The 24,663-nt window shown below is 42.1% G+C and overlaps 1 protein-coding gene and 1 long non-coding RNA gene across 3 annotated transcripts in view; one reads left to right on the forward strand and one right to left on the reverse strand.

Moving 5' to 3' along the window:
• LOC132393407 (uncharacterized) overlaps nt 1–1,379 on the reverse strand; it is a 53,068-nt gene extending 51,689 nt beyond the window's left edge. Inside the window, exon 1 of the long non-coding RNA XR_009511864.1 lies at nt 1,257–1,379. This is a non-coding gene — a long non-coding RNA (uncharacterized LOC132393407). The remainder of the gene's footprint in view (nt 1–1,256) is intronic.
• The window catches only part of impg2a (interphotoreceptor matrix proteoglycan 2a), an 83,687-nt gene that overhangs the window by 37,439 nt on the left and 21,585 nt on the right, over nt 1–24,663 (forward strand). For both annotated transcript variants that reach the window (XM_059968565.1, XM_059968566.1), the window contains 7 exons: nt 1,670–1,819; nt 10,583–10,641; nt 11,179–11,199; nt 12,059–12,318; nt 12,430–12,489; nt 14,140–16,112; nt 19,357–19,576. In XM_059968565.1, coding sequence (XP_059824548.1) covers nt 1,670–1,819; nt 10,583–10,641; nt 11,179–11,199; nt 12,059–12,318; nt 12,430–12,489; nt 14,140–16,112; nt 19,357–19,576 — 2,743 coding nt within the window. The remainder of the gene's footprint in view (nt 1–1,669; nt 1,820–10,582; nt 10,642–11,178; nt 11,200–12,058; nt 12,319–12,429; nt 12,490–14,139; nt 16,113–19,356; nt 19,577–24,663) is intronic.

Here is a 24,663-nt window from a genome sequence, read left to right on the forward strand (position 1 = left end):
CCATTTAAGAATTGTATGGCAGAGGGGAAGAAGCTGTTCTGAATCGCTGAGTGTGTGCCTTCCGGTTTCTGTATTTCCTTCCTGACAGTAAGAATGAGAAGAGGGCATGCCCTGGGTGATGGGAGTCCTTAATAATGAACATCACCTTTCTGAGGCAGCTCTGTTTGAAAATGTCTTGGGTACTATGGAGGCTAGTACCCAAGATGAAGCTGACTTATTTTATAACTTTCTGCAGCTTCTTTCAGTCCTGTGCAGTAGGCTTGCACCCGCCCCCCCACCCCGAACCCCCACCATACCAGGTAGTGTTGCAGAGTGCTCTCAATGGCACATCTGTAGAAGTTTCTGAGTGTTTTAGTTGATAAAACCAAATTCTTTCAAACTGCTAATGAACATAGCCACAGTCTTGCTTTCTTTATAGCTGCATTGATATTTTGGACCAGGTTAGATGGTTAGATCCTCAGTTTGTCTGTAATAACCAGCTGGTTTGAAAGGCCTAAATAGAGTGCATGTGGAGTTGATGTTTCCCAAAATGGGAGAACTAGGACCAGAGGGCCTTTGACAAGATTCTTGATTAGAAAGAGAGACAAGGGTTACAGGGAGAATGGAGTTGGAGGGAAAATAATTCAGCCATGATTGAATAGTGGAGCAGATTTGATGGGTTGAATGGCCCAACTTTACTCTTATCTCTTAAGGTTTTATGGCTTTTTAATTCCTAGGCAGGCAATCTGAGGAACTAGTCCTAGTAAAGTTCATTGGGTCATTAGATAATCACTAGCTTATCTGTTTTATGCACCCATTTAGGATTTAATTTGTTTTGTTGCTGGTGTGGTTTAGATTGATTCATAATTTCCACGTACTATATGGAATGAAAGATCCGCTTTTGTTTGACGTATTGAAAGGAAACAGAAACGAATATCAGTAAACTGACAGCACTGAAGGTATTCAATATTCTGCTGCATGATAGGAATGGGACTTGGAATTGACATTACTGGGATTTTTTTTTACCTTTAGCTAGATCATGTGGATGCAGCAGGTTAATTTTAATTGTAATGCTAATTTGCAGGAATTATGGCTTTTTTATCCAAAAGAAATCTGCAAGGAGAAAGAAGGAGTTGCAAAACAAACAGTCTTCTTAACTGAAGAAGGACACCAGAGAAAAAAATATTAAATAAATAATCAAGTTGCATTACAATTGGCCCTTTGCATTGGCAATATTCTTGCATATTGGCAGGAGCAAAAATTTGCTTTCCACTAACCTTGACACTGTGTACCAGATCAAAAAGCAGATTTGGGCTGGCGATCCTACCCCTATTAAAAATTCCTTAGATTTGTCCAAACCTTCTTTTTCAGGTTGGTACACCGAGACGTTGGAAAAAGGATTTTCATAGTTTGATCTTGCCTTGGACTAAATCCAGGTTCTGCAGAATAAAGCACAGTGTATTAATAGCCCTTGTTATCCAGTCCCCCCTCCCCAAAACCCCACCCCGAAAAATCCTCCTGTATGTCTTCAGACTGACCATACTACTCAAACATCCATATTCCATTTTTCTTCATTATAATATCCCCTCTGTATTAATATTGGACATCAGTGGACTAGATTGATCTATGTTGGGCCAGATGATAATGGATTGTTTCTGCATTTTAGTCATTTATTCTTACACCCTCACAGACCCCTGGAGAAACTGAACAAATTACAGATCTGCCATCAAGTCAAGTTGTGGAATTCTTTGTCCAGCTTCTAGGGGAGTATTACACCATGGAACTCTCTGATCCAGCTACCAGAGAATATCAGAGGTTGGCTGATTATGTCCAAGCCAAGGTAAACTAAAGGGTTCACTGCAGATTTGAAAAACATATAGAACTGTGGCCATGTTGAGAGATTGTGAACATCTGGTAGTCTATGTAAGTAAATATAAGCAACTAAATCCATGAGCTTTCATTCAATATAATCGATAACAGAAAATAATGACAATTTTCCGTTGACAACTTTAATGCATTGTAAAGAATAAGTTTGTAGTATTACACACAAAATGCTGGAAGATCTCAGCAGATCAGGCAGCATCTATGTAAATGAATAACTAGTTGACATTTCAGGTCTAGATCCTTCATGAGAACTGGAAAGGAAGACTGAAGAAACCAGAATAAGAATGTGGGGGAAGGGGAAGTAGTACAAACTAGAAGGTGATAGGTGGGGCCACGTGGGTGGGGAAGGGAGGGATGAAGTATGACGCTGTGAGCTGCTGAGTAGATAGGCAAAGGGCTGATGAAGAGGGAATCTGATAGGAGATGAGAGAAGATCACTGGAGCAAGGGGAGGAGGAGAGTATCCTGGGGAAGGTGATAGGCAGGTGAGGAGAAGTGAAGAGGGGAGCCTGAGAAGTGAGAGTGGGGGATTGAAGAAGAGTGAAGGAGTTGGGGGAAAAGTTAGAGATGTTTATGCCCCCAGGTTGGATGTAACCCAGACAGAATATGAGGTGTTGCTCCTTCACCTGAGGGTGGACTCATCATGGCAGTAGAGGAGGACATGGACATGTCAGAATTGGAATGTAATTTGGTATTGAAATGGAAATCTTGCTAATTGCAAATGGAACAAAGCAGATTTCCAGTCTCATCTGGGTCTCATCAATGTAGAGGAGGCTGCATCAGGAGCACCGGACGTCATGGACAACCACCACAGATTTGCAGGTGAAGTGTTGCCTCACCTGTAAGGACTGTTTGGGCCCCTGAATGGAGGTGCGTAGGCAGGTGTCACTTTCAGGGAAAAGTGCTAGGAGGGAGATTAGTAGAGAGGGACAAAAGGACAAGGGAATCCCAGAGGGAGTGATCCCTGCAGAAAGCGGAGCATCAGGAGTGTGCGCGGGACGCTGGGTAAAGATGTGTTTGGTAGTAGGAACCCATTGGAAAGATAAAAGCACAGAAAACCAACAGCACAATACAGGCCATTCAGCCCACAAAGTTGTGCCGAACATGTCCCTACCTTAGAAATTACTAGGCTTACCCATAGCTCTCTATTTTTCTAAGCTCCATATACCTATCTAAAAGTCCCATAAAAGACCCTATTATATCTGCCTCCACCACCATTGCTGGCAGCCCATTCCACGCACTCACCACTCTCTGTGTAAAAAATACTTACCCCTGACATCTCCTCGGCACCTACTCCCCAGTACCTTAAAACTGTGTCCTCTTGTGGCAACCATTTCAGTCTTGAGAAAAAGTCTCTGACTATTCACATGATCAATGCCTCTCATCATCTTATACACCTCTATCAGGTCACCTCTCATCCTCTGTCGCTCCAAGGAGAAAAGGCCGAGTTCACTCAACCTGTTTTCATAAGGCATGCTCCCCAATTCAGGCAACATCCTTGTAAATCTCCTCTGAACCCTTTCTATGGCTTCCACATCCTTCCTGTAGTGACGTGGCCAGAACTGAGCACAGTACTTCAAGTGGGGTCTGACCGGAGTCCTATACAGCTACAACATTACCTCTCGGCTCCTAAATTCAATTCCATGATTGATGAAGGCCAATATACTGTATGCTCTCTTAACCACAGAGTCAACCTGCGCAGCTGCTTTGAGCTTCCTATGGACTCGGCCCACAAGATCCCTTTGATCCTCCTCACTGCCAAGAATCTTACCATTAATACTATATTCTGCCATCATATTTGACCTACCAAAATGAACCATCACACACTTACCTGGGTTGAACTTCATCTGCCACTTCTCAGCCCAGTTGTCCCGCTGTAACCTCTGACAGCCCTCCACACTATCCACAACACCTCCAACCTTTGTGTCATCAGCAAACTTACTAACCCATCCATCCACTTCCTCATCCAGGTCATTTATAAAAATCACAAAGAGTGTGGGTCCCAGAACAGATCCCTGAGGCACTCCACTGGTGACCAACCTCCATGCAGAATATGACCCGTCTACAACCACTCTTTGCCTTCTGTGGGCAAGCCAGTTCTGGATCCACAAATCAATGTCCCCTTGGATCCATGCCTGTTAAAATGTTTCCTGACCTGATGAATTCCTCCACCATTTCACGTGTTTTGCTCTAGATTTCCAGTATCTGTTAAATCTCTTGTGTTTAGTTCTTAGAATTAGCCTTTGTTCAAGATGGGAAATAAGGATAATCCAGGTAATTATAGGCACTGAGCCACATTAGTATTGGGGATGGTATCGAGGAGGAAGCTGAGGGATAGGTTTTATGTCCATTTGGAAATGCATAGCCTGCTTAAGGACAGTCAGCATTGTTTTGTACAGGACAGGTCAGGCCTTACAAACTTGGTTAAGATTTGTGAGGAGGTGTCAAATGTGCATAATGAGGGCAATTCTGTGGACATTATTAATGTGGATTTTAGTAAACATTTTAATAAGGCCAATGTCAACATGGTTTCCTTCAGGGGAACTCTTACCTGACAAATCTGTTAGAATTCTTTGACGAAATAATAGACAGGATAAACAAAGGGAAGTCAGTAGGTCTTGTTCACTTGGAATTTCAGAAGGCCTTTGACACGGTGCCGCTTACAAGGCTGCTTAACAAGATAAGAGCTCATGGTATTAGAGGAAAGATACTAGCATGGACAGAAGATCGGCCGACCATCAGAAAGTAAAGAATGGGAATAAACGAGGCCTTTTCTGGTTGGCTGCCAGTGACCAGTGGTATTCCGGACTGGTCGGTATTGGGACTGCTTTTTTTCACGTTGTATGTCACTGGTTTGGATAACAGGATTGATGGTTTTGTGGCCAAGTTTGTAAACAATACAAAGACAGGTGAAGGGGCAGTATTGAGGAAGCAGGGTGTCTGCAGAAGGACTTAAAAAGATTGGGAGAATGGGCAAAGAAATTGCAGATGGAATATAGTGTAAGGAAGAGTATGGTCATACACTTTAATAAAAGGAATAGAGGAGTGTTTTCTAAATGGGGACAATATTCAAAAATAAGAGATTCCAAGGGGTTTAGGAGTCCTTGTGCAGGATTCCCTAAAGGCTAACTTGCAGGTTGAGTCGGTGGTAAGGAAGGCAAATGCAATGTTAACATTCGTTTCTAGAGGACTAGAATATAAGAGCAAGGACATGCTGCTGAGGCTTTATAAGGCATTGGTCAGACTACACTTGGAGTATTGTGAGCGGTTTTGGGCCCCTTAAGAAGAGATGTGCTGGCATTTGAGAGGGTCCAGAGGAGGATCATGAGAATGATTCCAGGAATGAAAGGGTTAATGTATGAGGAAAGTTGGATGACTCTGGTTCTGTACTCACTGGAGTTTGAAAGAATGAGAGATGCTCATTGATCCCATCTCGTACAGAGAGGATGTTTTTATAGATGATGAGTCTAAAACCAGAGGGTACATCCTCAGAATAGAGGGACGTCAATTTAGAACGGAGATGAGGAGGAAATCCTTTAGTCAGAGGATGGTGAATCTGTGGAATTCACTGTCACAGATGACTATGGAGCCAAGTTATTGAGTATATTTAAAGTGGAGATTGATCATTTTCGATTAGTCAGGGCATCCAAAGGTTGAGGGGGGGAAAGGCACAAGATTGAGGTTGAGGGGGATAATAAATCAGCCATGATGGAATGGCAGAGCAGACTTGATGGGCTGAATGGCCTAATTCTCATATGTCTTATGATCTTTACAGAATATCATGAGAATTTGATAAGGTCCCTCATGGTAGATTGATTCAATAGATAAAGGTGCATGGGATCCAGGGTGAATTGCAAGTATGAGCTTGCCACAGGAGGCAGAGAGTAAGTTGGGGGTTGGGTGGAGGCTGTTATCCTGACCAGAGGACTGTGACATGGGGTTCTGCAAGGATTGGTTTTGGAATCTCTGCTTATGGCCTGTTGGTCAGGAAGCTGAGGTTCCATTTGCGGAGGGAGGTGTTCACTCCCAGTTCTCAGAGAGGTGTTGCGCTTTGGGAGATCAAATGAAAGTGTGCATTTAATGGAAGACCCTTCAACGGCAGTGAATTACAGCAGGATCTTGGGGTCCAAGACCATAGTTCACTGGAATTGGTTACAATATGGCATAAAAGGTATAGGACATGATTGCCATCATCGTTAGGGGTGTGGAGTGTATGGGTAAGGAATTTATGCTGCAACTGTGTGAAACTTTAATCAGACTCCACTTCAAGTATTGTGCACCCTTCCTGTTGCCCCATTATAGGAAGGATGTGGAAGGAGTGCAGAAGTGGATCACTAGGATGCTGCCTGGATTAGAGGGTGTGAACTATAAGGAAAGGCTGGACAAACTTGGGTTGTCCTCCCTTGAACACCAGAGACTGAGGGGAGACCTGCTGGAGGTTTTCAAAATGAGGAGCGGCATAGATGGAGTAGAATCTCTTCCCCAGGGTAGAAATGTCAAAGGGAACATGCTCTTAAGGTTAGAGGGAGATGTTTCAGGGTGACAAGGGAAAAAAGTCTTTTATACAGAGGGTGATACAGAGACAATGGTTTACCAGGGTAGTGGTGTAAGTAGGCAGTTTAGTGGAGTTTAAGAGGCAGTTAGAGAGATACAATGTATGGAGAGATATGGATGACAGACAGGAAGGGGACAGTAGTAAAAATTAGCATCAAGTTCAGTAAAGCATCATGGGCTGAATGGCCTGTTCAGTGTTGTACCCTTCTATGCATTTGCCTCCACTCAGACCCAAGATCAACCCAACTGCAATTGTCAAGCTGCAATAGGCAGTTGACAGATGTACTGTATATGTGCTGGGTTTAGATGACATCCTCCTGGTCATCATCAACACTTTCACTGAAATACACAGAAAGTGAGATTCACTGTCAATATCTGCAAGGCAATGGTCTTGCAACCTCTCCCCCCACCATACAGTACCACCTACTAGCAATAAAGGCCTATAATGAGACCCCAACAATGCTGACCTCTGCCATGTCTCAGTGAAGTCAGTTATCAATGATCAAATTCACACCTGTACACCATTTGAGTAATTCAGGTAAAATAAATGTTTGAAGATCAAGGTACTGATTGTCAAAACACTGAGTGAAAATCATTTTGCCCCATGTCCCCATTGATTCTTTTGTCAACCACCTTAAACTTGTGACCTCTAATTTCCAACCCTTTCACCAAGAGAAATAGGTTCTTCTCACTTTGTCCAGAGCTGTTTTGATTCTAAACACTTATGTCAAAATTTCCCAAATGGTGATCATTGTAGAGGGTGGTGAATTTCAAGAATTCTTTATTCCAGGGGATTGAAGAGTCTAGATTACTAGGGGGATTTAAAGAATTTGAAAATACTTTTTTGAATGATTAGGGAGTTGAAGGCCAAGAGTAACTGGCACAAAAGAGAAGATAGCACCTGGGGCATATTAACCATGACCACATTGAAAAGTAAGCTAGACTTGAGTGGCCACGTGGCCTATCCTGCTTCTATTTTATCCTTATGATCTCCCAATAACCTCCTCTGCTTCATGTTGAACAATCCTAGCTTTTCCAATTAGTTCAAATAATTGAGCCCCTCATCCTCTGAGATAATGCAGTAAATTTCTATTGGCTTCTGTCCAAGGTATTCACATTTTTTTAAAAGTGTAATGACCACAATTGGATTCAATACTCCAGCTGCAGCCAAATCAAAATTTTTGACAACTTGTTGTTTTCCACTGCTGATTTTATGAAGTGCAGACTATATATGTATTATTCTCTGACAAATCTAGGCAAATGCCTCTCAGATGGAGGGTCTGGTTAGACAAGTGCTGCATAACTTACTCTTATTCCTCAAAAATTAATTAAAACAAAGATATTATTGGAACACCTCTGCAGTTAGCTTCAATGTCACTGAAAATAAACCCCCCCCCAGAACTTTTGATACAAAATATAATCTGATAGCATTGTCAAAAATTAAATTCCCAATCCAAAATTTTATATACACATTTTAAAGCAAAAATATCATAACAATTTTAAATCTTCATTTAGTTCAGGAAATAGCCTGGAGCTGAACATCAGTTTGATAACAGAGTAATGAGTTTCGGTGGGAAATATTGGAATTGAGTATCCCCTTAAGAAAATTAATCTCAGGGTTGTAGCTCATGACATATGTGCATTTTGATAATACATTTACTTTGGACTATGAACTTTGAATTTCTGCTCAATTTGAAATCATTCAATTTTGTTTGTTACATTTACAGAAAACCCTTGATTTTTGTATAATGGAAATGCTATGACCATCCTCGACATGCTACAGAAGACAAATTTCCTGCAAGATGTCTTCTGTTGTAATCAAATTATTTTGACAAACATTGCAATTAAATTGAAAAATGCTACAGAGTATTTAATCCTAGACAAAATATCAAACAAAAGGCCATAGAGTCATAGGGAAATACAGCACCGAAACAGGCCCTTCAGCCTATCTAATCCATGCCAAACCCATTTAAACTATCTACTCCCATCAATCTCCATGGGGACCATAGCCCTTCATATCCCTACCATCCATATATGTACCAATCCCAAACTTCTCTTAAGCGTTGGAATTGAGCTTGCATGGACCACTTGCGCTGGCAGCTCGCTCCACACTCTCACAATCCTCTGAGTGAAGAAGCTTCCACTCATGTTCCCCTTAAACTTTTCAACTTTTACCCTTAACCTATGACCTCTGGTTGTAGTCCCACTCAACCTCAGTGGAAAAAGCCTGCTTGCATTAATCCTATCTGCACCCCTCACCAATTAGTATATTTCTGTCAAATCTCCTTTCAGTCTTCTATGTCTTAAGGAGCAAAGTCCTAACCTATTCAATCTTACCTTGTAACCCAGCAATAGTCTTATAATTTTTTTCTGTACTCTTTCAACCTTATTTACATCTTTCCTGGAGGTTGGTGACCAAAACTGCACGCAATACTCCAAAGTATATGCCTCGCCAATGTTTTAAACAGCTTCAATGTAACACCCCATCTCCTGTACTCAATACATTGATTCATGAAGGCCAATGTGCCAAAAGTTTTCTTTACGAGCCTATTAAGTACCTGTATTCCCAAATTCCTTTGTACTACCACATTCCTCAGTTTCCTACTGTTCACTGTGTAAGACCTACCCTGGTTGGTCCTACCAAAGTGCAAAACCTTGCACTTGTCTGCATTGAATTCCATCTGCCATTTTTCAGCCCATGTTCCCAGCTGACGTGGCTCTGCAAGCCATGATAACCTTCTTCACCGTCCACTACACCCCCATTCTTGGTGTCATCTCCAAATGTGCTGATCCAGTTAACCACATTATCATCCAGATCAGTGATATAGATGACAAACATCCACAGACCCAGCACCAATCCCTGCGGCACAACGCTAGTCACAAGCGTCCAGTCAGAGAGGTAATCAGTCTGTTAATTAGGATGCTTTATAAATAGAATTTGTAATGATTGCTGGATATGTGAATATACAGCAACACTTCCAGCGTGTCCTCAGCTCCCTACTTTACTGCTTATACACTGAGTGACAGGATGTCCTAACAACAATCTTTCCCTCACTGTTAGCAAAACAAAGGAGTTTGACTTCAGAAAGAAGGGTGGTACACGTGGTCCTGTTTACACCAATGGTGCTGAGGGCTACAGGGTTGAAGGCTTCAGATTCCTAGGTGTGAACATCATCAATTGCTTGTCCTGGTGCAATCATGGGCAATAAAGATTACTATTGTCTCTACTTTCTGAGGAGAATAAAGGAACTTAGCAATTTCCTTTGACCCTCAACAATTTATATTAATGCACCACAGAAAGCTTCCTATCTGGATGCATCACGTCTGGGTCTGCCAACTGTTCTGCATGTGACCACAGGAAACTGCAGAGAGTTTTAGAGATGCTGAAACTAGCCTCCCCTCCATCGACTTCATCTACTCTTTTCTCTGCCTTTGTAAAGCAGCCAACATAATTAAAAACTCCATCCACTCTGGGCTTTCCATCTTCTCCTGCCTCTCAATGGGCGGAAGATACAAAAGCCTGAAAGCACGTAGCACCAGGCTCAAAGAAAACTTCTATCTCTCTGTAATAAAACTATTGAACAGTTCCCTAGCATGATAAGATGGTCTTCTGACCTCACAATCTACCTTATTATGTTCTTGCACCATGTTATCTACTTGAACTGCACTTTCTCTGTACTTGTGCCACTGTCGGTACACAAGAGAAACACTATCGATATTTCATCCAATGCAATATCATCAACGGTATCATTGATTCTGCTTTTCTCTTCACAATGGTGTCCAACCACCCAAGAATTTCCAGTGTCTCCTGTTTTTTATTTTGCTGAACCTACAATTTGTTGATTAGTGGGCAAAAGCACTGGAGTCAAACTAGTAATTTATAATAAGTGGATCACTGATTAGGCCCATTGGACAGTCTTTGCTATCACACAACTTCAAATTAATCACAAACGAGAAAATCTTCAGATGCTGGAAATCCAAGCAACACACACACAAAACGCTGAAGGAACTCAGCAGACCAGGCAGCATCTATGGTAAAGAACACAGTCAACATTTCGAGCCAAGACCTTTCAGCAGAAATTATTTCAAATTAATTCCTGTTTCTAGATTTCAAATAATTTCTTTCATGCTCTAAAACCTTTATTGTATACATTTTTAAATTTCAGATTGAAAATGTCTTTGAAAAACTCCCAGGATATCAAGCGATTAATTTCTTGGAGTTCAGGTTTGGGAACTTCAATGTTAAAATGTTCTATACTGTGAATTAGTATCCTTCAATATGTGGTTTATAAATATAATATGAAATGGATGATTAATTTTTATTATGTTATAGAGCCAGATGACTGAATGTATTTTAACAGAATGTATAATATTTTAAGCATAAAGTACACTGCAGAAACTGTGATCAAATCAACACGTACAAATAAGCTGGATGAACTCAGCAGGTCGGGCAGCATTCATTGAAATGAGCAGTCAACGGATGCTGCCTGACCTGCTGAGTTCATCCAGCTTGTTTGTACGTGTAGAATAGTTTAGTGTCTTATAATAGGCTGATGGTGGTTTAGGATTTTATATGTGCTTATAATTGTTAAATATTTAGAAGTATTTTTCTTGTGCCATCCACAGTAAATAAAAATCAATTTTCAACTTTAAAATAATATGGTTAAATTATATCAACAATCATTTTTATTTTGTGTGTGTGATTCATATTCATTTTTATGCATTTGAAATCTAATGTTAATTTTCTTAATTTCTGTTTTAGGAAAAGCCAGAATCCAGACAGGTAAAGTGATCCAATTTGCCCATTTTAATCACATGTACACACATTATCAACTGCAAAACTTGGAGTGAGTTCAGTTAATAGATTTATGTAATTTTTAAATGATTTTGCTGTGTTTATAAAGCAGTTCATCACCAAGAATTGGGTTTGAAATTGTTCACATTTTTAATATCACGACAACTAAAATGTACTTGTTTGAGAAAACTTTAACTCTAGGGGTTTGCTGTCTAGTATACCTGTCTTTGTCATATTTAAGCAGCAGTCAGGCTAAGACATGTTCTACCGTTCAACTAAACCTAACACAGAATTCTTTCCAAAAAGAGATGCTTGAAAATATGGTATTAAGTTTAAAGAATAAAAACTTATTAAACAACTTTTAATCTGAAATTTTGTTTTATTTATTACTTTTTAGTTAACTTACAAATCTATATTTTGTTCAGGTTTTTTGGCAATAGAATCAATATGACATTGCAACTGAATCAAACGTTTTTATTTAGCTTAGACACAAGTTTAGAAACAATGGTCTCCTTCATATCTGTGGTGGCTACGTCCTATTGTGCCTATGAGACAGATGCATTGTGCCCAAATCATGCCTTCCCCCGCTTTGTAAAATTGCTAAGTATGATCCTTTGCTTTGAAAGTCAGCAACCAAAAGATTGTTGTGATCTCTTACCACCAACTGTCTAGCTCTTGGCAATTTCCAAACTATTTTCAAGAACTCAAAATAATTGCAGTTTTGTGGTCTGAGTTCATTGACGGCTTCTTCTCCAAGTAATAGAAAATGTTTGCTTCAGCAATATCCTGATTGTTAGTCCATATCTGCAGAACTTTGTGCTCTGTTAACCTTTATTTGTTTCTTTAGTAACAGTAGTAACGTGACAGTTCACTGCATGGTTGCATTTGATGTGGACACTGGAGTTTTACAGAGAGAAACACTTAACTTCGTTGACCTAAATTCCAAAAACATGGAAGTTGACCTTCCCCTGGAAACTGAGAATCAACTTACAGCTGCATACACAATTACTGACTTTCAGAATTACATAGTTGGGGCCTTGCATAAGGAAAATCTAATTGGAAATGGATCGCTGACTTTTAATCCAGAGTCTCTTCAGCTTATGAATGGTAAAATGAGTTAATGTGATTATTAAACTTCAGAATTAGAAAATATAATGAAGTTTAAATTCTGCAGAAACAAAACTTTAAACCTCTTTCCACTGTCTTTATACTTTATAGAGCATTCAATCAGCCATGCATTAAGCAATATTAAAGTTTACCTGGAAGACCAATCAAGAGGTACCTATTTTTTGTGTGCATTATCCCTGGTTAGACATCATGGAGAATGTAGTTAGCTCCACATTATAGTTAGGCCAGATTGTGCTTAATCCAGCTGTCCTTTACGTTCACACCTCAAAGGCCGTCTGCAGCTATGTGGTTGCCCATGATCTGCCGGCCTCCCTGCTTCACCCTACGTCAGAATCATGAGCAGCAACTAGGTCACAGGTGATGGAAACAAGTGTTCCCTGACTCTCAGCAACTCTGATGATAGGGAAACCCTTCATATGAATACCATTGTGCTAGCTACACCTGGCACGGTGCTGTAAAGCTGAGAGACCAGATACAGTCTGTCTCCCCTCTCTGTGTCTATGTCACAAATGCCCCAGGACTTTGGGCAGTACTAAAATGTCATCCTTCATTCACTGTGAATATAGGGACAGGATGAATAAGTTGAACAGGTTGGGACCTTATTACTTGAAGCATAGGAGAATGAGGGGAGGTGTACAAAATTATGAAAGGTATTATCATCGTGGGCAGTCATGGTCTACACATGACCATGATTGTTCTTGGCAAATTTTTTTTCTACAGAAGTGGTTTGCCGTTGCTGCCTTCTGGGCAGTTTCTTTACAAGACTGGTGACCTCAGCCTTTATCGATACTCTTCAGAGGCTGTCTGCCTGGCATCAGTGGTCGCATAACCAGGACTTGTGTTATGCACCAGCTCCTCGTATGACCATCCACCACCTGCTCCCATAGCTTCACATGACCCTGACTGGGGGCTGAGCGGGTGCTGCGCCTTGCAGGCTAGCAGAGGGATGGAGAACCTTATACCTCCTTTGGTAGAGACGTATCTCAGCCCCACCACCCATCAAGATGGGGTAAATGCAAGCAGGCTTTCTCCACTGAAGGGTGAAACAACTAACAAGAACCCGAACTTCTTTACACAGAGCGTGGTGCAAGGTGTGGAATGAGTTGTCAGAGGAAGTGTTGCATATACCTGTCTGGACACGCCCCCTGCTGACTGCTCCTATGGCTCCTCACACAGACCCCGGTATAAAGGCGATTGAGGTCTGAGCCTGGCCTCTAGGGTCCTCCTTTATGAGGCATTTAGATGGAGGGCTGTGGCCTGGGTGCAGGCTGATGGTTCTAGGCAAATAACAGTTTAGCATGGATTAGGTGAGCTGATGAGCCTGTTTCTGTGCTGTACCGGTCTATGACTCTACGAAAGCTCAAACAGGAATAAAGGCCACATAGCCAAACTGCCTAATTAGGGCCAAGATGTCTCACGCCCGGGATCACAATGTCAAAATAAGGGTCAGCCATTTAGGTTAGTGATGAAAAGACATTTCTTCATGACCCATTCCATTTGCGAGTTTCTCCAAGAAACTGCCTGAATTGATGTATTACAACTGCTGCTCCCACCAATTTAACCAATTGGATCCTATAGCCTGCTGTCTTCTTGAAACTTGATAAGCTTCCCTGCTATTTTGTTGTGATCAGCAGACTTAAGCATGAAGTAACAAACATGCATTGGACTATCATGTATGATCCACAACCTATCACTGGTATACAGAATAGTGAGACATTAGTAGAACTGCCCAAACTATAGATGTAGACACTTTAACTCCCATGAGCTTATAAGTAAAACAAAATGTGCTTTTGTCTTTAGATCTTTCAAAAGGAGAGGATGAAGAAAGAAATTTCCTTGAGGAAGATAAAGCTTCAATGCAATCACATTCAACATCTATTGATCTTCCATCTGAAGAAAGACAGTTCACTGCAGGAACTACCCCTGTTACTTTAACAGAGCAAGCCACACCTTTGGAGAAGCATGATGTTCCTGAAGACGTAGTCCCACTACCAACCAGCAGAATGTTCACAATATCGACAGCATCTGAAATCGATGAGAGGACAATGATTAACGTTGGTGAAAAGATAAAAGAGACCTCTGATTCCTATACATCACAGGTCATTGCATCAAACAGATCCGATGGTATAGTGACTCAGCCCATTTTTGGTGAAGACAATGATTTTGACTCTGAATCAGGGTCTGGGATTGAACAAGATTATTTGTGGTCCTGGTCTACAGCAGTTTCTCAACCAGTTTCTTACAAGCCACACAGTGGGCCACAGGACAGTAATTCTAGTCAATTCACAAATGTGGAGAATCATGAGGGATTGCCTGTTGATGATTATACTGATCAATCAAGCGTTAATATCAAGGAAATGGTTAGTGATCCAACTGCAGCAGACACAGCCGCAGTCCTCTCAAATGAAGTAGATGCAGACTTGTCAATGGAAGCAGCTTCAGGTTTTGGCACTGAAATTGTATCTCATAGGGCTGAAGGGATAATTAAAGGATCCTCTGTTGAATGGACACTGGATTATTTCCTAGAATCAACAATGCAAACATCGCAACCAACAGAAGCCTTTAATTACTATTCTGTTGACTCAGCCACAAGAACCCAACCCATCACAGAGCATTCAACAGCATCTGAGTCAACTGAAAGTGGCTTTGCTTCAGTGCTGCCAGAAACTGAATTGTCCGCCCAAGGTCAATTTATAATGGGAACATTCATCACACAGCATCTAGCAACACAGACGTCTACCAGTGGAAAACGAGCTTCTGATCCTTTCATTATGGAACAGTTTACTATTGGATCACTTGCCAAGGACCACTTACTTACTGAACTGGCCACCACACAGCGAGAAATATTTGAGTCAGCCAACACAGGACATGCAGTGGTAAAAGCTTTGCCTGCAGAAGATGAGGCACTCGAGTTGTCTGCCACAGGACCCATTAAGGAACTGTTCACACCATCTTCTGAAGTGGAGCAGCCGATCACTGAGTCATCCCGAAGCGGTGATTTCTCTGCTTTAACGTGGGAACCCCTGGAACTGGTCACTGACCCTTCCTCCACAGCACGACCAGCTTCAGATTCTTCAAATGAAATCCAACCACTCACCGAATTATCTAATGATGTGCAACCTTCCACAAGAATACTAGCTCCAGTAGACATGGTGGAATCCAATATTATTGATACTGAATTGAGCAACCCCATCCAATGGAATATTGTTAACTCCATACTTACTGAGTCTAGTACTCAATCAACTACTGTAGTGCCCATTTCTGAGTACGTTACCAATGCTTCTCAACTGTTCAGCGAACATAACTTTGTTAATTCTGCTAATGAACACATTGTGGCTTCAAATCTCAGAACACCATCTGCAGCTGTACACCCCTCCACTAAACTATCCGCCAGGCAGGATATGATGGGAGAGTATGATACCTATGGGGCCCATGATCCTGCCGTTATAGAGCACAATGAGTTGAAATCCTCTCAAAGTGCATCTCAGGACAATGAAGAGTGGTCTGAGGTTCAAGACATCTCAGTTGAACTGGATCAGTCAGACATAGTCTATCCTCATGAAGAATCCATTAATGAAGAAATTATAAGTGGCTATAGAGACTACAGTGCCACTGTGCCAACAAATCAACCTGTATCAAGTGATAGTCATACATCGTCACAGTCACTGATAGTCTTCTTCAGCCTACGTGTTACAAATATGATTTTTTCAGAAGACCTCTTCAACAAAAGTTCACATGAGTACAAAGCTTTAGAACAGCGATTCCTGGAACTTGTAAGTTTACTATTTCAAATCTGTTAATTATGGTCCTAAGTTTGAAGATGGGGGGTGGTAAAATGATGATTATTTTCAGTGACCCCAGATTGTTTTCAGAAAGAAATAGTGATCTCTGTGACAAGACCTGCTCCTCCATGATATCCACTATTGTTCAGTAGGAAGAATGGCATCTGTAATGTCATTGAGCTAGTTCAGGATTCACACTGAGAGAAGAGCAGGGAGAAATATTCATAATTTTAAGACTAGAGCTTGGGCATGTGAGAAAATTAGATTACAACATAGGACTTTGAGCAGAGTGAAGTAGAAACATGTGAGTTTATTTGAATTGCAAAATACAAGAGGTGATTGATATGCTCATGCCCTAAGGTAGAAGGAGTAAATTTTAGAAAACCTAGTACATTTATTTTTCAACATAGTCCCCTCCTACACTTACACACTTAGTCCAGCGGTCGTGGAGCATACGGATCCTTCTTTGTAGAAGTCGGCGTCTTGGACCTCCAGAAGTGGGCCACAGCATGGGGTGATTGATAGGTTCGTGGCCTAAGGTAGAAGGAGATGAGTTATTAACTTCAAACTTTCTGCATAATCACTCAAACAGTTGAACTGCTTGTGCATGTAATGAGAACAGTATAACTCTTGGCCTTCTATCTTAGGCCACAAACTTATCTATCATCCATGCTGTGGACACTTTCTGGAGGTCCGTATGCTCCACAACCGCTGGACTAAGTGTGTAAATGTAGGAGGAGACTATGTTGAAAGATAAATGTGCTAGGTTTTCTAAAATTAACTCCTCCTACCTTAGGCCACGAACATATCAATCATCCCTCATATGCTCAGAACAATTACTTAAGAGCTGTTACGGTTCCTTGATTCTCCACAGCACCAGCTATGTATATTGATCAGAATATAATTTGTTTTAATGCTCTTCCTACACTTGATATCATATAATTACATCTGAAAATTACTGCCCAATTATTGATTTTACCAATATCCCATTGCAGTTATCATTGGTCTTCTAAAGAATAACATTCTGTTGACTTAGATACAATTTAAAAATGGTGACAAACCAGGGCTATTTCAATTATTTGGGATACCACTACTTTTCTCTATTCATGGTGAAATTATGCTTATAATTCCAAAATTCTGCTCCTCCTCCTCTAACCAATTATTAATCCAGTTTGTTCTCCTAAATTTCCATGTCCTTATGGTTCTTTGATAAAGGTTTTCCTGAAGTCCACATGCTTTACATCCACTTTATCCATTAGCATCGCACAGAATTCCATTCGGAAAAAATGTTGGTGTTTGGAATTTCAGAGGGAGTAATATCTAAGCACCACACACACACAAAATGCAGGTAGAATTCAGCAGGCCAGGCATCATGAAGTGGCAGATGGAGTTCAACCCAGATAAGTGTGAAGTGGTTCATTTTGGTAGGTCAAATATGATAGCAGAATATAGTATTCATGGTAAGACTCTTGGCAGTGTGGAGAATCAGAGGGATCTTGGGGTCCAAGTCCATTGGACGCTCAAAGCAGCTGTGCAGGTTGACTCTGTGGTTAAGAAGGCATATGGTGTATTGGCCTTCATCAATTGTGGAATTGAATTTAGAAGCCGAGAGGTAATGTTGCAGCTATATAGGACCCTGGACAGTCCCCACCTGGAGTACTGTGCTCAGTTCTGGTCGCCTCACTACAGGAAGGATGTGGATGCCATAGAAAGGGTGCAGAGGAGATTTACAAGGATGTTGCCTGGATTGGGGAGATGCCTTATGAGAATAGGTTGAGTGAACTCTGCCTTTTCTCCTTTGAGTGACAGAAGATGAGGGGTGACCTGATGGAAGTGTATAAGATGATGAGAGGCATTGATTGTGTGCATAGTCAGAGACTTTTTCCCAGTGCTGAAGTGGTTGCTACAAGAGCACACAAGTTTAAGGTGCTGGGGAGTAGGTACAGAGGAAATGTCAGGGGTAAGTTTTTTACTCAGAGAGTGGTGAGTGCGTGGAATGGGCTGCCGGCAACGGTGGTGGAGGCAGATATGATAAGGTCTTTTAAGAGACTTTTAGATAGGTACATGGAGCTTAGTAAAATAGAAGGCTATAGGTAAGCCTAGTAATTTCTAAGGTAGGGACATGTTTGACACAACTTTGTGGGCCGAAGGGCCTGTATTGTGCTGTAGGTTTTCTATGTTTCTATCTATGGAAAAGAGTACAGTCAATGTTTTGGGCTGAGATTCTTCTTCAGGACTGGAGAAAAAAGATGAGGTCATAAAGTGGCAGTTGATAGATGAGAGGGGAGAGGTGAAGTAAAGAGCTGGGAAGTTGATTGGTGGAAGTGATAAAGGGCTAGAGAAGAGAGTGTCTGATAGAAGACATAAGACCATGGAAGAAAGCGAAGGGGAGGAGCACCAGAAGGAGGTGCTGGGCAAGTAAAGAGGTAAGGTGAGAGAGGGAAATGGGAATGGGAATGGTGGAGGGAGTGGGGCAATTACTGGGAGTTCAAGAAATCGATGCTCATGTCATCATGTTGGAGGCTACCCAGATGGAATATAAGGTGTTGCTTCTCCAACCTGAGTGTGGCTTCATCGTGGAAGTAGAGGAGGTGATGGACTGACATGTCGGAATGAGAATGGGAAGTAGAATTGAAGTGGGTGGCGATTGGGAGATCCTGATTTTTCTGGTGGATGGAGTGTAGGTGCTCAGCGAAGTGGTTTCCTAATCTACGCCAGGTCTCACCGATATTCAGGAGGTCACACTGGGAGCACCAGGTACAATAGATGACACCAACAGACTCACAGGTTAACTGTAGCCTTACCTGGACCGACTGTTTAGGGTCCTGAATTGTAGTGAGGGAGGAGGTGTAGGGACATGTGTCGCACTTGCTCCATTTGCAAGGATAAGTACCTGGAAGGAGATCAGTGGGGCGGGACGAATGGACAAGGGAGCAATTCCCTTCGGAAAGCAGAAGGGGGGGAGGGAAAGATGTGCTTGGTGGTGGGATCCCGTTGGAGATGGCAGAAGTTACGGAGAATTATGTGCTGGATGCGGAGGCTAGTGGGGTTGTAGGTGGGGCCAAGAGGAACACTATCCCTAATGGGGTGGAGGAAGGATGGGGTGAGGGCAGTGTTGATGGTGAGGAAGGGAAGCCCCTTCCTTTGAAGAAGGAGTGTTTGTGAGAGTAACACATAGATGTCTAGAACTTGATGCAGTTTACATTTCACCTGCATTTTAATTGCTCTGTTCCAGCTTGTTCCTTACTTGCAGTCTAACTTGACTGACTTCAAGCACCTTGAAATCCTGAACTTCAGAAATGGAAGCATCATTGTGAACAGCCGCCTGAAGTTTGCAAAGCCTGTACCACAAGATGTCACCAATGCAGTTTATCTAATCCTGGATGATTTCTGCAACACAGCATACCAAACTATGAACCTTGCCATAGACAGATTTTCTCTGGATGTTGAATCAGGTGGACCATTTCTCCTGTTTTGTGTTCCATCTGCTAATGTTTATTTTTGAGGTTCTGTTCATTTACATGATAGGAGATTAGCTTGATTTGTCACATGTACCTCGAAACATACAGTGAAATGTGCCAACGACCAGCACAGTCTGAGGACAGTCCCCAAGTGTCACTATGCTTCCAGAATTAACGTAGCTTGCCCACCGGAGCAGCCGGAGGAAGCCCACAATGTACAAATTCCTCACAGGCAGTGGAGGGAATTGAACCTGTATTGCTGGCACTGTAGGGCGTTTCTCTAGCCGCTACATTACCATGCTACGAGATTCGGGCAGGCACCTATTTCCTTGTGACCACAACTAAATCTAGTTGTATTTTCTTACGTTATTTAAGTTGGGTGGCACCGTAGACCTACCGCTTCACAGTGCAGAGAACCAGCTACAATCCTGATTGCGGGTGCTGTCTGTGTAGAATTTGTATGGTCTCCCTGTAACTGCATGGAGGGTGCTCCTGTTTCTAGAGACACGCAGGTCAGTTGGTTAACTGCACCTAGTGTGAAAGTGAGCCATTGAAGGTGAGGGAGTTACAGAGTTATACAGATGGGAACAGGCTCTTCAGCTCGACTGAGCCAGGCCAGTCAAGTTGCCATCAAGCTAAAGCCATTTGCCATTGTTTGGCCTGTAACCTCCTAAACCTTTCTAATCCACGTACCTGTCCAACTGCCTTTTAAAAGTTGTTATTTTATTTTCCTCAACCTCTTCCTCTGGCAGCTCATTCTACATACAGTATGTTCACACACTCTGAAAAATAGGAACTTTCCCTTCAATTCCCTATCCTGGGGAAAAACTGAGTACATTCATCCTATCTAAATGTGTCAAATTTGTGATGTAAAGGCAACCATTTTATTAAATAACTAATCTTCAGAATGACAAGCAGAAGAGAATTCAACTTGTATCCAAGGTAGATGACAGGCCAAGTGTGCTTCAAGTTCTGAATAAAGCAGTTTGCCATTTAATGAGCAGTATATCTGGCAACTTCGTACATTGCAAACACAGGTAATAGATGAATAAACTCTTTTTGGGCTTCTGGCTGGGTACAGATATCGATGTTTCGATGACAAACTGCCATCTTCTTTAGGGATGATGCCCTAGACCCTTTTTCACAGGTAATAGACCTACTGATGGATTTCGGTGGATCGGTGACCACATTGATTTCTATATACACTAGATGAGGGGGAGAAGGTAAATTAGGTTTTTAATTATTTATAAGCACTTTCAGATATTTTAGTTAATTATATTTTAACTTAAATAAATGAATTATTCACTAATATTTGCTTCAGTTTCAAATGTCTCTGAGTATGAAAGACATTTAAGGACCTTGGTAATTGACCTTAGTAAGATCAGAGAAGAACTCAATCACCCGAGCTACACAAATTCTGAGTTATTTGCATTAAAGTCAGTAAGAATATTTACAGCCTTGTTTGGAGAGAGGTGGTGTTTTAAGGGTAAAAATAGTGTGGTTCATCCTGAGACATTGTGATCCCTGGACCAGTGAGACTGGCTCTTTACATCCAGACTAGGAGGGACAGGCAGCAATGGAAAGCGAGTCCAAATAGGGGAACTAAGTCAGCAAGATCTTGCCCAGTACTTCTCAGATACAAAATGGTTAGAAAAGACTAGACGCAATGATCAAAAAAGCAAAAAAATAAAATAAAATAGGCCCTGAAAATGAGAGAATCCTACCGATTGTGCTAAATTCATGATCACATGAGGTATTTTCAAAGCTTGCTGGTCTGAAAAAACCATTATGATATTTGTCAGAAATGGAGAATCTCAGTGCACCTTCTTGGCAAAGGGATTGCAAAATTCCTCCAGATTGTAACAATTTATGCATAGCCAGATCCCACAAGCAACATTAAAAGAACAGATAATAAGAGATGTTTTCAGACTGTGCCAAATGTGCTTAAAGATGATAATGTGTGCTTGGTACGTGTTCAAAGTAACAGTTGGGAGTGTTGGCCTTCTGCTGTTTTCCCAGTCCGACGAGTATTCCTGTGCAGCTAGATGTATGGTGATAAGGTTTATTGTTCTGCCTCTACACCATGCCTGTCTTCAGAGTGTTTAGTAGCCGAAGAAAATGTCTGTGAATGGGGGATTGTGTGGGGTTTGGGAGCTTTTGCTCTCCCTGGTCATAAATGTGTCTTGGCATATTTTGAGAATGGCCTGTTATTGTTGATTTGGTCTCTCGGTGTCTGGGGTAAAAAGGTTTGGCAGCCTTGACGCCAGAGTCAGGTTTCCACAACAGGTTTAAAAACCCGGCAAGCAACTGCCTCCTTTGGTCAGGAGTCAAGGCTGTCAATTTAACCCCTCAAAGTCAAAGTAAATTTATTATTATTTACTTACGTATATGTCACCTTGAGATTCATTTTCATGCAGGCATTTATAGGAAAATAAGGAAATACAATAGAATTTGTGAACAAATATATACATGAACAGAAACTGACAAACAACCAATATGCAAAAGCAGACAAATTGACCAAATAAAAAAAAAATTACGTGTATGTATACACACACCCTTTGAGTGGGTTTGGGTATAGGTTCAAGAGTGGTATGAACATCACCACCACCATAGCTGACATCAAACTGAATGCCAGAAATGAAAGACATTGGCTCACTAATCCACCTGACAAGTGTGTACAGCAGTGACATCAGGATGCCATTTGGACTGGAAAAGTGCAGCTGGATGGTAGTGAAAAGAGGCAAACTCATCAAGACTGAAGGAGTCAAGTTACCTGAAGGCCACATACCAGATGCACAGGACAGGTACAAATTCCTGGGGATCCCGCAGCTGCATGGAAGCCACGATGACAACACAAGGAAGGCTGCAACATGCAAGTACCTCCAAAGAGTGAGACAATTCCTAAAAGGCCAGCTGAATGGGAAGAACAAGATCAGAGCCATCAACACATTTGTCCCATCATTCATCAGATACACAGCTGTAGTAGTGTGCTGGCTAAGGAAGGAAATGGAAGCTGCTGACATCAAGTCCTAGAAACTACTAACAATACACGGAGGATTCCATCCAAAGTGCAATGCCAAGTGAATGTACACCTGCCAGAATAAAGGGAGACGGGAACTTGGAAGTGTCAAGGCAACAGTCCTGGAAGAAGTGCAAAACATCCATGAGTCATGTCAGGAAGATGGTCCCTAAGGACGACCTGCTAGGACAATGCCTCAGACAGCAGGCAGAGTTTCCTTTTCAGTGTTGGGGGAGTCTAGGACAAGAGGGCACAGCCTCAGGTTAGAGGGACATCCATTTAAAATGAGATGTGGAGAAATTTCTTTAGCCAGAGGGTGGTGAATTTGTGGAATTTGTTACCACAGGCAGCTGTGGAGGCCAGGTTGTTGGGCGTATTTAAGGCAGAGATTCATAGGTTTTTGATTGGACATGTCATCAAAGGTTACGAGGAGAAGGCCAGGGAGTGGGGCTGAGGAAGGGAAAAAGGTTCAGTCATGAATGGGGCAGAGCAGACTCAATGGGGCAAATAGCCTAATTCTGCTCCTATGTCTAATGGTCTAAGTGGGTGAAGCAGAGCCTGAGGTTGTGGCAGGATGAGGGCTGTACCATCGCCAGATATCAGAGGTGGCTGACATAAGGAAGTCCTACCAATGGCTGGAAGAGTCAGGGCCGAGGGTCAGCGCAGGGCACTGCTCATGGTTGCACAAGAATGGGTGCTGAGCCCAGAGCGACAGAAACAAGTGTCTATCACATCAGGCAGACACAAGACGCAGACTGCGCAAGCAATCTGCTGAAATCATCCAGCACGTAGTAGCATGGTGCAGGATACAGGCAGGGATGGCATCCACTGACCAGCACAACCAAGTTGCAGGAATTGTGTCCAGGAACATCTGTGCTCAGAATGGATTGGGAAACACCCAAGAAGGTGGTGGAGAATGACAGAGCTAAGATCCTGTGGGACTTCCAAATGCAGACTGAGAAGCAGGTACTAGCCGACCAACCAGGCGTAGTCTTACTGGACAAGGAACAGAAGAAAGCAATCGTAATAGATGTGGCAATCCTGAATGACAGTAACATTAGGAAGAAAGAACATGAGAAGCAGGGGAAATGCCAGGGCTTGAAAGAGTAGATAGAAAGGAAGTGGAAGCTTAAAGCCAGAGTAATCCCGGTGGTGACAGAACATTTGGAGCTGTGACACCTGGACTGGGAGAGTGGCTCCAACAAATCCCGGGAACTGCTTTTCAGTCAAGAAGAGCGCGCTACTAGGAACAGTGTGCTGAGCCCTCAAGCTCCCAGATCTCTTGTAGATCTCCTGAGACTGAGGGAAAATTACACATACATACCATCCATAAGGGGTGAGAAAAAATATATGTACATATATAATATTCTATGATACTCAGAACAAGAGCTGCAGAGTCCTTGAAAATGATCCTGTAGGTTGTGGGGTCAGTTCTGGGTTGAGGTGAGTGAAGTTATCCACACTGCTTCAGGAGCCTAATGGTTGAATGGTAATAACTGTTCCTGGTGTGGGACCCAAGGCTCCTGTACCTTCTGCCCAATGGTAGTAGTGAGAAGAGGGCATGGCTTGAAATAAGGGATAGTGGCAGTGCTCCTTATAAATGCACTCAGGGTGGGGAGGGCTTTGCCCATCATGGACTGGGCAGTGTCTACCACTTTCTGTCGACTTTTCTGTTCTTGAACATTGGTGTTTCCATACCAGGCTGTGATGCAACCAGTGTCCACTGTCCATCTATAAAAAGTTGGTCAAAGTTTTAGATGACATGCCGAATCTATGCAAACTTCTAAGAAGGTAGAGGCACTGCCATGCCTTCCTTGTGATGATAGTAAAGTCCTGATCTAAGGGCACATCCTCTGATTATAATATCATGAAAGAACTTAAAGCATCCGGCTCTTTCAACATCCAATCCCCTAATGTGGACCAGCTCATGTCTCCTTCAGCTTCTTCCTGCTATAGCCGATAGTTAGCTCTTTTGTTTTGCTGATGTTGATCACCTGCCAGCTCCTTGCCTGAGAGCAATTCTGGTGGGTAAATGGGTGTCCAAAATCCTTGCCTTATTTCA

Source organism: Hypanus sabinus, chromosome 4 (assembly GCF_030144855.1).
Source record: "Hypanus sabinus isolate sHypSab1 chromosome 4, sHypSab1.hap1, whole genome shotgun sequence".
In the NCBI taxonomy this organism is placed as follows: Eukaryota; Metazoa; Chordata; class Chondrichthyes; order Myliobatiformes; family Dasyatidae; genus Hypanus; species Hypanus sabinus.